This window comes from Crinia signifera, chromosome 6, assembly GCF_055691185.1.
Source record: "Crinia signifera chromosome 6, ASM5569118v1, whole genome shotgun sequence".
NCBI classification, from domain to species: domain Eukaryota; kingdom Metazoa; phylum Chordata; class Amphibia; order Anura; family Myobatrachidae; genus Crinia; species Crinia signifera.
The window spans coordinates 238,905,646-238,916,973 of record NC_139222.1 but is presented as its reverse complement, the minus strand read 5'-3'; the positions used below and the strand labels follow the sequence as shown (position 1 = coordinate 238,916,973).

The following is an 11,328-nucleotide window of genomic DNA, read 5'->3' as shown; positions in this document are numbered from 1 at the left end:
GGCCGGTATAGAGGGGCCAGTAGTGTAGTTGTGTGTATAGTGGGGTCAGCAGTGTAGGGTATAGATGGGTCAGTAGTGTAGAGGCAGGTATAGAGGGGCCAGTAGTGTAGTTGTGTGTACAGTGGGGTCAGTAGTGTAGGGTATAGATGGGTCAGTAGTGTAGAGGCAGGTATAGAGGGGCCAGTAGTGTAGTTGTGTGTACAGTGAGGTCAGTAGTGTAGGGTATAGATGGGTCAGTAGTGTAGAGGCAGGTATAGAGGGGCCAGTAGTGTAGTTGTGTGTACAGTGGGGTCAGTAGTGTAGGGTATAGATGGGTCAGTAGTGTAGAGGCAGGTATAGAGGGGCCAGTAGTGTAGTTGTGTGTACAGTGGCGTCAGTAGTGTAGGGTATAGATGGGTCAGTAGTGTAGAGGCAGGTATAGAGGGGCCAGTAGTGTAGTTGTGTGTATAGTGGGGTCAGCAGTGTAGAGGCAGCTATAGATGGGTCAGTAGTGTAGAGGCAGGTATAGAGGGGCCAGTAGTGCAGTTGTGTGTACAGTGGGGTCAGTATTGTAGGGTATAGATGGGTCAGTATTGTGGTTGTGTGCATGAGCACAGCTGTCTGCATGACACACCTGCATTTTAGCTGCTACTCCCTGTTAAAATGTCCACATGGTCACTTAATTACAATCTCTTTTCTATTAAAAGCTCATTATGAGCAGGATAACAGTGGCAGCTTGGTGCATGTGCAGGGTCAGTAGTGTAGGGGTATATAGAGGGGAAAGCAGTATAGAGGCAGGTATAGATGGGTCAGTAAAGTAGAGGCGGGTATAGAGGCGGTCATTAGTGCAGTGGCAATTATAGAGGGGTCAATAATGTAGTGATTAATATAGAGGGGTCAGTAATGTAGTTTTGGGTATAACGGGGTCAGAATTGTAGAGAAGAACCAACCAAAATCTTGCCTAGGGCATCAAATTGGATAGGGCCAACTCTGCTACCATACATTACCAGATTTTTGCTCCCACCAGACAGATTGGTCAGATAAATCGGTAATTGTGTACCCAGCTCTCCCTGAAGAAATTAACAATCTTCCTAATGGCACCTTGGCTCCTATTATGTTGCATTTATACCTGTAAAAATAATCAGAAATATAGACATTCAAATGGGATAATTTCCCTGCATAAGTTATAAAGCACAATGATCACTATGGCTACATGCACCTTCAAATAAGGTTTCTGATGGCCAATAGACAGATACATATGTATTGCAACATGGGGGCCGAATCAGGCTTGGGCAAGTTTCACACTCGTATGCTCCAGAGGCGGGCGGGAGGGGGCAGACAGGGGGCTAGAACAGGGTAACATCCAGTGTTTTATGGACATCCCCATACAAATGCTTGGCGTTTCCCTGCTCGTGGCGGGCTGCTGACATCAGCACCCGCCCCGTATTCGGTGCTGACATCTAATGATTTCTCTCCCCTTTGGTTGCTTGGCAGGGGATGTGTTGAAGTACGGATTCTAGTGAGGGATTCCGCAGCATGGGGGGGTGTAGGCAGTTAGGTGAGGGGTGCTTACCTGTTTGCTGGACTGTGAGTATATGCAGCCTAGTGAACAGGTCTGAAGCAGGCCCTAAAGTCAAACTGGGCATGTGCATTAATTAATTTGGGATAGGGCACGCCCCGTGGGGTGATTCGTCAAATCAGCGTCAGGCAGTCAGTGTTTCAGGGGAGGTATCAGGGTGGCTAGAAAATATCAGAATGTCTGGACCAATTTCTGAGCATGCCAAAGTCATCCACTGTGAATAGCTCCCTTTGTATCTTATCAACAGAAGACGCAGTTCCAAATGGATTGGGGTCTAAGACAGAGATTTTCAACCTTTTTACCTTGCGGCACATTAAATAAGATTTTAAAATTGCCAAGGCACACTATGAGATCCCCACAGGTCAAAACACATTGGCCCCCACAGGAAAAAAAAAAAAAACCTATTGACCCCCATATAAAAAACAATCACACTGGTCCCCACAGGTAACAAAAATAAAACACATTGTCCCTTAACATGATCGCATGCGATTTAGTGCATGCAAAACTCTCCCGCGGAGCTGGCAGTGGCAGGGGGTGGGCAGCTGGTGGCTAGCTCATAGTCGCGGGCAGCGGGGTCCGTCTGCGTGGCGGTGGCGGCTGGGAGATACCTTGTAGTGACATTTTGCCTGGCTTCAGAGCAGGATGCAGCTGCTGAATATTTTGAATTGACTGGCTGGACTTTGATTGGTTGAGAGAATTATCTCAGCCAATCAGATGGTGGGTCACTGATTGGCTGAGAGAATTCTCTTAGCCAATCAACAGCCGGCTAGTCAATTCAAAATATTCAGCAGCCGCATCCTGCCTCGAAGCCCGGCAAAATGCCGCTACAAGGCAGCTCCCTGTCTTGGATGGTCACGGACCCCGCCGCACATCAGAGCACGCTGATCGGAGCACACCGCACAGACCCCGCCGACCGCCACTAGGAGCTGCCCGCCCCACGTGCCCCACTGCCTGCCCCTGCCACACAGACCCGCTGCTGGCTGCACGTAGGTGCTTGACCGCTGGCACACACCTAGGATCAGACCCGACACATCGCAGGTGCTAAAAATGATGTCCCGCCAGTGCGGTCCGGGTCCGATGCGCAATTGACCGCTCATTGGACCCGACAGCATGTCATGCACAGCCGATTTGGTCCAATTTCACGGCTAGATCTGCTGTACCGGAAAATCAGGGGTGGCCAGCTCATCCTTGATGCGCTCTGAAATGCCTAAGCAAAAGGCAGCTGTTAACGTCTTATTGTTCCACTTAGGTCTGGAACTAGATCATGAGATGTCCCATGAGATGATAATCCTGCTAAATGGAGAGTATTTCTGTAGAGGCAGACGCAGCCCTCCTAGCTTGTCGAATATGTGTCGGAATGTCGTGATCAATTTGTCACAATCAGTGGGTAACGGAAATGATCTTTTCACAGCGGTTAAACCCAGCTTAATGCAGAACCAGACAGGGAGACAATATAGATTATTTTTGTCCTAGCTGAAATGGGTTGAGATCATTTGGTCTATAGCAGGCATGTCCAACGTTGGCCCTCCAGATGTTTTGAAACTACACATCCCAGCATGCTTTGTAATAGTTTTAGCATTCTCTAATAGCAAAACTGTGGCAAAGCATGCTGGGATGTGTAGTTTCACAACATCTGGAGGGCCAACGTTGGACATGCCTGGTCTATAGCATGTTGGTCGACAAGCATTAGATCGACGCCGTTATGTCGACATGGGGAAAGGTCGACATGGGGAAAGGTCTACATGGGACAAGGTGGACATGGGTCTAGGTTGACATGGGTTTAGGTCGACAGGTCATTAGGTTGACACAAGCATTAGGTCGACAGTCAAAAGGTTGACATGGGTTTTTTCACTGTTTTTTTACCTGAATGGTGACACAGGACATGGACACAGTTTGAAGTGCACCGCATCCTCTCGCTTCAGCACGGTGCTTCGGGCACGGTGCCTCGCTGTGCTCGGCACACTGTTTTATTCACTACCATGCCCTAGTGGATGGTGGGGCATGAAATACCGCCTGTCGGCACATGTCGGCTCAATAAACAGATAAAAACCCCATGTCGACCTTTTGACTGTCGACCTAGACACTGTCGACTTAACGCTTGTGTCGACCTAACGACCTGTCGACCTAAACCCATGTTGACCTTGACCTATGTCAACCTAGAATCATGTCGACATGTTGGTGGAAATTTACTAGAGGAAATTTGAAAAAAAAATAGGTGTATATGTATCCAGAAATACACTTATTTTTGACATTTAGGGGGAAATTTACTAATATGAAAAACCTAGTTTTTCGTATTGGTATTTCCCCTACAACTGCATACGACTGTTTCAGTCGTATGCAAAGTCGTGTTCCGGAGGGGAAATTACAAAGCAGTCATATACAGATGTAGCGGGATTCATCTTTGCAGGGGATGGCGATGGCGTCGCCATCGCCATCCCCTGCCCCGCCGCCATCTGTATGCCGGAAGGGGACGCGCGCGCACGAGGTGCGCGCGCGTCCCCTTCCGACGGTGCTGCCCTCGGTCGCCCGGTGCCCACACCGGGCGACCGCACCCCCCCACGCCTATTTTTATGAAATATATGTTAAATGCATTGATTATTTCCAATTAAGCCAGCCCTTTAAATAAAGCACCCTCATAGAGGATTATCACTTGTCTTGAAAAAGTTCCCAATCACAGAGGGTACGAAACGCGTTGACGCAATATCCAAACCTCCAGACGTGTCTCCAAGGTCCCGCCTTCAGCTAACAGCACGGTTTCACTGTTAGCTGCACTTCCGACATTGGCTCTCCTCGCAGCCACCGGCTAATCTCTGTGCCCGCCGCTACAACACCATCTCCCACGGCACCGACGGGACACACTGCTATTCCGGCAAGGGAGAACTCTATCAGCATACGGCCGGTCCCCCGGATCACCATATTGGGGACACTTGCTGTAGCGCTACCAGCGCCCATCATACCGCTTCCACTCTCACAGTTTTACCTGGCTGTTTGACCCCGCAATTGGGATAAAATTCTACTACAGGGTCGAGCTAAACAACATCTATTAAGCTCCCCGCTATCTTCAACATATGGGTGAGAAAATCTAATTACCCTATTGTAACTGTTTGAACTGCCTTCCATCTAGTGCATGTTTGCCTACATGCTAAACTGGCATTACTAACACCCTATTGCAGGATATTCCGATCCACCTGATTATAAATAATAATTCAGGATCTGAACTGAGTTACTCCCATCAGTGGGATTTCTACATCTAACCTTGGAGACACTCCTTACCATTTGGGATTTAACCCTATATGTTTTTATATATTCATGTTTTAGCTTTATTGTGTATGTTTATGTGCTTACCTTTTTTACATTTATAAAATAATACAAATTTACAAGCGTGTCCAGTGTCATATCTTTCTGGTCGGACCTAAACTGAACTCTGAGTTTTCTCTATATTATACCCAGCAGCGCAATTGTGTTGAAACCCCTCTACACCTTGTTCACCCTTTATGAGCTGGGCTAGCTCATCCAGCACATGCAGCAGCTGGGTATATATTTAATTGGTGTATATCACAAAGCACCTTAATCATTTATTTACTTCCAATTATTGGAGCGCCAGGAATGTGAATTGGTCGGTGCCATTTGGTATCAATTCCAATTTACGACCTCTGTTTTTATCACCCACATATATACATCACATCTAGCACCTAGACCAGTGGTTCCCAAACTTTTTTGCATCACGCCACACTAGATTATCAGAATATTTGTCAAGGCACCCCTAAGTGCAAAGTTTGCTACCGAGAATTTCAGAAAACAATATTAAATTAAATAAGTTGTGCTTATGGGTGACATTCTATGCTCTGCGATTTTCTGTTTTTGGCGTTATTTAGACCACAAAATGGCGATATCGCATTTTTCAGTGAAATCGCCAATTTAACGTGATGCGTTAAGGGACAGAAATCGCATATTTTGTGCGTAAAGGTATGCGGAACAAAAGTGTGAGATTAATTTGCACTTTTATCGCATCCAGATGTTTTCCAATGCAAAACTATACAAACCGCTTATTTAATGCTATGCGCATTTGCAAATCGCACTTTTGCGGTGTCTATTTATCGCACTTTTTTCAGACCTGGTTCTGTTTGGCGCATTTGCACACACCTCATTTTGGTCAAGTGCGCACATGGTTAATTTCAACACAGGTGCCTTCATTATCAATCCCAAACCCGCCTACCTTAACCCCAACATTAGTAAGGACACCTGTGAGGGTTTAATTCATGTAGATATGTATGACTATTTTAAACTTGCTTATCTGTGATGTGTCCCAATTGGAGGGCCAACGCAGGAGGGAGGAAGGTGGGCAAAAGATGCTGGTTGCCCCCCCACTACTGGGTACCCCACGTAGGTATGGTGCTCACCTGTACCTGGACTACCTGTCGGACCAACAGGTTGTGGGGATGGTTACGCTGAACCCCATTACCCTGTCGGAGTTATATGAGCAGGTAAGAGATGCTTGGGCCCATTTTGTGGGTGCCAACTATGTAGTGTCTGTCCAGCACTAATTAATGTGTGCCCTCTACTATTTGTCCACAGCCTCCACTCAGTCTGTGACCTCATGGGCCTTGGTGCTATCACAGGCCACTTTGTCTAAGAATTTTACTGTACTGTTACTTGCTATAAAGAAGTTGTTGCAGACATACATCAGCAGGCGTAGCTTTTCTGGTAAGCACATGTGGCCTGTACTCCAAAATGTACCAGTGTTGGAAGTGTACTCATTAACAAATTATTGACCAGTACCATCGCTTTCCACCCATATTTAACCTAACACCAGTCCACAACAGATGCACATGGTGGTGCTGACCTATCCCTTGCTGATATCTACCTTCTAAGTACTCTTGGTACATGTAAGAATTAAGTTTGCTGTGAAACATGGCTCACTGGTGTTGTGGAACTACATGTTCCAGCATGCCCAGACACACTACAACCATTACAGTCCAAACCATGAGTGTCAGAGCCTGCTGGAAAATGTACATCCACAACCTTTGCCAGCCAAGGAGTTATACCACACTACTTTACTGCAATCCCATAGTCATATACCATTACAATATGTTATAAATCACACATTAATTGATATAGAGAAAAAGACACAAACACAATGGAATGCGGTTTGCAAATTTTACTTGTTTTGCTGTAAACCATTCTGCAATGTAACATGTGCAAAATACAAACTGTGGGGCCATGTAGACAGATATTTGGGCTTTTTGAATGTAGAAACACTGATGTAGCAGCTACCTTCGGCCAGCATCAGGCAGCCCTACACCACTTTTAGAGGCGGAACTAAGCCCACCACGGGTCTCACAGTCCTCACACTACGACGGGGTGGGGAAGTGGGGGAGACACTTATTGGGGTGCTGGAGACACTGCTGAGGGTTGAGGTAGTGCCACCTCCCACATTGCCTTCCTGCTGCTGCTGTATTTGTGCCTGCATAGCTAGGAGGGCATTGGTCTGCACTGTGGCCCTTATTCTGATTGACGCGGACTTTACCGCGTACTTACGGATCGCGTCTTTACGGCGTCTGCGCATGCGTGGAGAACGCTACGCGCATGTGCCACGCCTTGACTCGGTACCAGTTCGGCCAAATCCCGTCCAAAACTGTTCACCGCTATCAGTCGGGAAATAGGGGCGTATTATGGGCGTCATGCGGAATGACACATGGGCGTAGTTTCAAAGTGGGCAAAACGGGGCGGAAACATGGGCGGACACGGGGGAGTACACTTATGTTGGGGGGCGTACATTCGGAAACCACTCCGAATGCACGCGAGCAAAAAGGGCAGAAATGTGCGGTGTCCACAAGTGTACTATTGCTTTGCGGACACCACTCGTTCATGCGGTAGGCGAACGTACGCCTAATGACTACAACCATTAACACCTGAACCCAATAGAATCTACTCCTTTACTCATTACTCACTAATAGGCCGCTTGTCAGTGCTTTAATTGAAACCATTGCTGCTTCAAGGAAACCTTAGTAATCCCCCACATATGCTGTACTTGTCCCACACTTAAAAACTGCTAACAATGGACATGACTGAATCTTAATACTATCAATACACATGTGTATTAGACATGTACTCATGAAACCACACACATTGATTCCAATTCCAAATAAGCTGTTTTTTATGAGGATAGGTAATTGAATAAGTGGGTCATGTGATGTATTGCAGAAGATACTTCATAGTGGGTTGTTTGGCGTAAATACTCCGCTTACGGGCGGTAGCACCGCTTGGCTCCCGTTCGGATGCGGTATTTCCGAGCATACTCTGTAATACTCTGTAATACCGTGCAGAATCGGAGTGTTTCTCCCGCACACGCATGGTTTGTATGTCGTCCGTAAACACGCCCTGTTCTTAAAGAGTGAGTCCGTCCGAATGCGGAGGACACGTGGGCGTTTCTACGGACGATGGCCGCATGCGGCAAAACACCGTGGCGTGCGGACCGCTCCGTAAGAATGCGGGAATATCCGCACCGATCAGAATAAGGGCCTGTGCATGTGTGGGCTAGGGCTGTAAGAGTTTGGGCCAGGCTCCCAATATGGCTATTCTGCTCACGTATTGCAGCAGTTAGTTCTGCAAAACGGCTGTCAAGACTGTTGGCAATGCGCACTTGAGTGCCTACAGCTACCCTTACACTACGTGCCATTTTGCGCAACTGCAGGAAGGTGTCACGCATGTACCCCTGTATATTTCCGATTTGGAGGCTTTGGGAGGCCATGAATTCAAGCTGCTTCTCCTTGAAATTCACCAAGGAGTTAGCTACTTGGGAAGCAGTAGCTGGTGTATGGGGTTGCTGGGTGGTTGGGGGTGGGTTGGGAGGCACCCCACTTGGGGGAAGATCATTCTGGGACGAGCCCGGCATTTCTTCCTCTGCCGCAAAGGTGTCGACCGGATCAAGAATGATGTCCATTTCGTCTAGCACCAGTCTTGAAGAATCTGTTTGGTTTGACCCTAGTTGTATAGCACCTGTGGATACAGATGAAGAGGTAAGTATTGATGCATATATAGGCCACACTGTCCTCTATACTGTTTTACATAGGCCTATAGATGGCTGACGCCCATACCTAGGGGTGTTATGCACTTACACATGTACCCCGATACAGCATGTAACATTGACATTAATAATATGTCACATGCCTAGCTCAGATTACACTCATTTCCGCTGCAATGTAGCAGCAGGAGCAGAATGTAGTGTGAGATATTGTTGATGTGACATGGGTGTGTGTACTGTATGTGTAATGGTGTGTTGTTTAGTCATTTACCTGCTTCCGCAGATTCTGCAGCAACGGGCCTTCTTCTCTTAGATGCTGCAGCACTTCGGGACGGACAATCTGTACAAGGAAAGATGGGCAGGCATTATGGACCTTGCAATGGATAAGCATTTTCAGAAAACATGCAGTGAATTCACAATAACGGACAATACCCCATAGAAAAGGGCAGCATTATATCTGGACCACCCTTTGTTTAGTTTTCAGTCAAATCTTTCATTTCAGACTTAGTAGTAAACTAGTGTACACATGACAACTATAGGATATTCGGTGGTATGTAGGCATGCCAGCTAAACCTCCAGTACACCACAGGGTTTTTGTACACATAGATGGTAGTCTGCTGCAAAGAATGGTAGTACACTCATAATCAATCAGATTAGTTGTGGAACTACAAGGCCCAGCATTATCAGCAATTTCAAAGCAGGAGCAGCCATTTTCTTCTGCATGACCTTGCTGGGCTATGTAGTTCCACAGCAGCACTTTACAAAGCATTACAATACAAGTGCACATTACACATATAATACATTGGCATGTATGTTACAGTTTGCATGGGATCACACTTACCAGCTCGCGGTGGCGTTTGGACCCTGTCGGTATCCGCCACATGCATCCCAGGCAGGACCTCAGGGGGGATGATGCGCTTCAGCTTCACCTCATACGCATTGTAGCTGACAGTGGTGGGGCTTCCTCCTCCAGTCCTGGTGGCCTCCTCCATCTCCAGGGCCATTTTATGCTTCAACTGGCGTTTTATATCGTTGAAGCGCTTCTTCACATTGCGCACCAGGCGCTTGTGATTACTCACAGCGTTCACCGCCTGGGTGATGTCCTTCCATATAGCGCGCTTGCGCTGGGCAGTGGTCTTGTAGTTGGTTTTGCCAAGCAGCCTCTCGTACACTGGCATGATAGCCCTCACAAGTGCCACATTTTCCTCATAGGAAAACCTGACCATGCGGCCACTTTTGGTGCGACCAGCTACCACCTCCTCCTCCTCCTCCTCATTTTCTGCACCAGCCATGTCACCCTCCTCCTCCTCCATGGCAGTGTCTTCCTCCTCCTCACCAGCATCTTCCTCCACCTCTGACATGTGGCCCTCCTGCAGCTGGTGTGGGGTATGGTCTAGGGCTTGGCTGTAGGATGGGGATGCCAGCGGATCCTCCACCTCCTCCTGCTGGGGCTGGACGGCCAGGGTCTGAGCTGAGGCTGGCCTTGCTGTGGCCATGCTGCCTGCCACACTGCTGCCTCTCCCACTTGTCTGGCTGCTGCCAGTGCTCCCTCTGCCAGTGCTCCCTCTGCCAGTGCTCCCTCTGCCAGTGCTCCCTCTGCCACTGGTTCCTCTGCCACTGCTCCCTCTGCCACTCCTCACGCTGCCACCAACACCTCTTCCTGCACAAACGCTTCCACTGCTCCTCTCCATGCTCCTTACTTCCTATCAAAGAGTGAAATGGCGCCAATGGCCCTTTATATAGGGGGTGTGATGCATAATGGAGGGGACATAGGTGGGCCAATAGGTTTGGGGGTTCTTAGTCATGCGGAGACAGGTTTGTAAATCGCACTCCGGTTGGTCCAAAACTCGCACATGACCAGCGGAAGAAATGGCGCGTTTTTCTGACTAAAAATCGCACTTTTTTGTGACTAAAATTCGCCGCAAATCGCAACTCTTCGCACTTCTCAGCATCAAATGCGCATCACATTAAATAATCAAATTTGGACTGAAAAATGCGAGTTAGAAAAATGCGATTTGCGGCGATATAGTGTGCGAATTAAACATGCGCATTTAGCGCAGAGCATAGAATGTCACCCTATATGTCATCCTTAGGTCGAGTTATGTGATGAGGGACAGAATTCACTTCTGTTTATCCACATATTTAAAAACTGGAAGACACCAGCACTGATTTTGCCTATTACATTGACCATAAATAATTTGAATTGGTTCTGGACAACCAAACCGAGGCACCCCAACAAGTGCTCCGAGGCGCCCCAGGGAACCTAGGCACACAGTTTGGGAACACTACTATACATCACATCTAGTACTCTTTACCCGGCACAGACTTGTGCAACCAGCCGTGGCTCCCCTCACTGTTGTCTCCACACTCACCAAGGCAGGGTGATCGCAGCTCGCTCTGTCGTCCTGTACACACGGAGCAAGGTATTTGGCTGGGCAGTTCCCATATGAGTGGGAGGGAGGTTATGGGCCGGGCTGCCCTGGCATGGAGGGTCTCTGGCTGGGCTGTCCCCGGTGGGCACCGGTGACGTGGTCCCGGGCTGGGCACCCCTTTGTGGGGAGTGTGAGGAGGTACCAGGACCGCCTCCGGTGTGATTGGTGGATGGGTCCGGTAATTACCCCGCAGAGCTGCAACCAACGACTCTTCCTTCTTCCCGACGTACTGCTCCTTCTGCAGAGTGGGTGGGGCTATGTGGCCTGAACTGTGGTGCAGCACAGCTAGATGTAAGGGCATGCCAAATGTGATC

The 11,328-nt window shown here is 48.2% G+C and overlaps 1 protein-coding gene across 1 annotated transcript; it reads right to left on the bottom strand.

The window, feature by feature from the left end:
* Positions 1 to 972: 972 nt before the first annotated feature.
* On the bottom strand, positions 973 to 10,449 carry LOC146009722 (uncharacterized). Its single transcript, XM_083150183.1, has 4 exons — positions 9,424 to 10,449; positions 8,854 to 8,922; positions 8,065 to 8,557; positions 973 to 1,108 (listed from the first exon to the last, which is right to left on the bottom strand). The coding sequence occupies exons 1-4, from the start codon at positions 10,271 to 10,273 to the stop codon at positions 973 to 975; spliced, it is 1,548 nt and encodes a 515-aa protein (XP_083006309.1). The 5' UTR covers positions 10,274 to 10,449.
* Between the last annotated feature and the right edge of the window lie 879 nt (positions 10,450 to 11,328).

What these genes read in the sequence shown, in the direction of transcription:
- LOC146009722 (XM_083150183.1), bottom strand. Translation starts at nt 10,273, where the DNA reads ATGGAGAGGAGCAGTGGAAGCGTTTGTGCAGGAAGAGGTGTTGGTGGC. An exon ending in TGCAGAATCTGCGGAAGCAG is followed by an intron (nt 8,558 to 8,853) that starts GTAAATGACTAA and finishes CTGTATCCACAG; the next exon opens with GTGCTATACAACTAGGGTCA. An exon ending in ACAGGCCCTTATTCTGATCG is followed by an intron (nt 1,109 to 8,064) that starts GTGCGGATATTC and finishes TTATTTTTACAG; the next exon opens with GTATAAATGCAACATAATAG.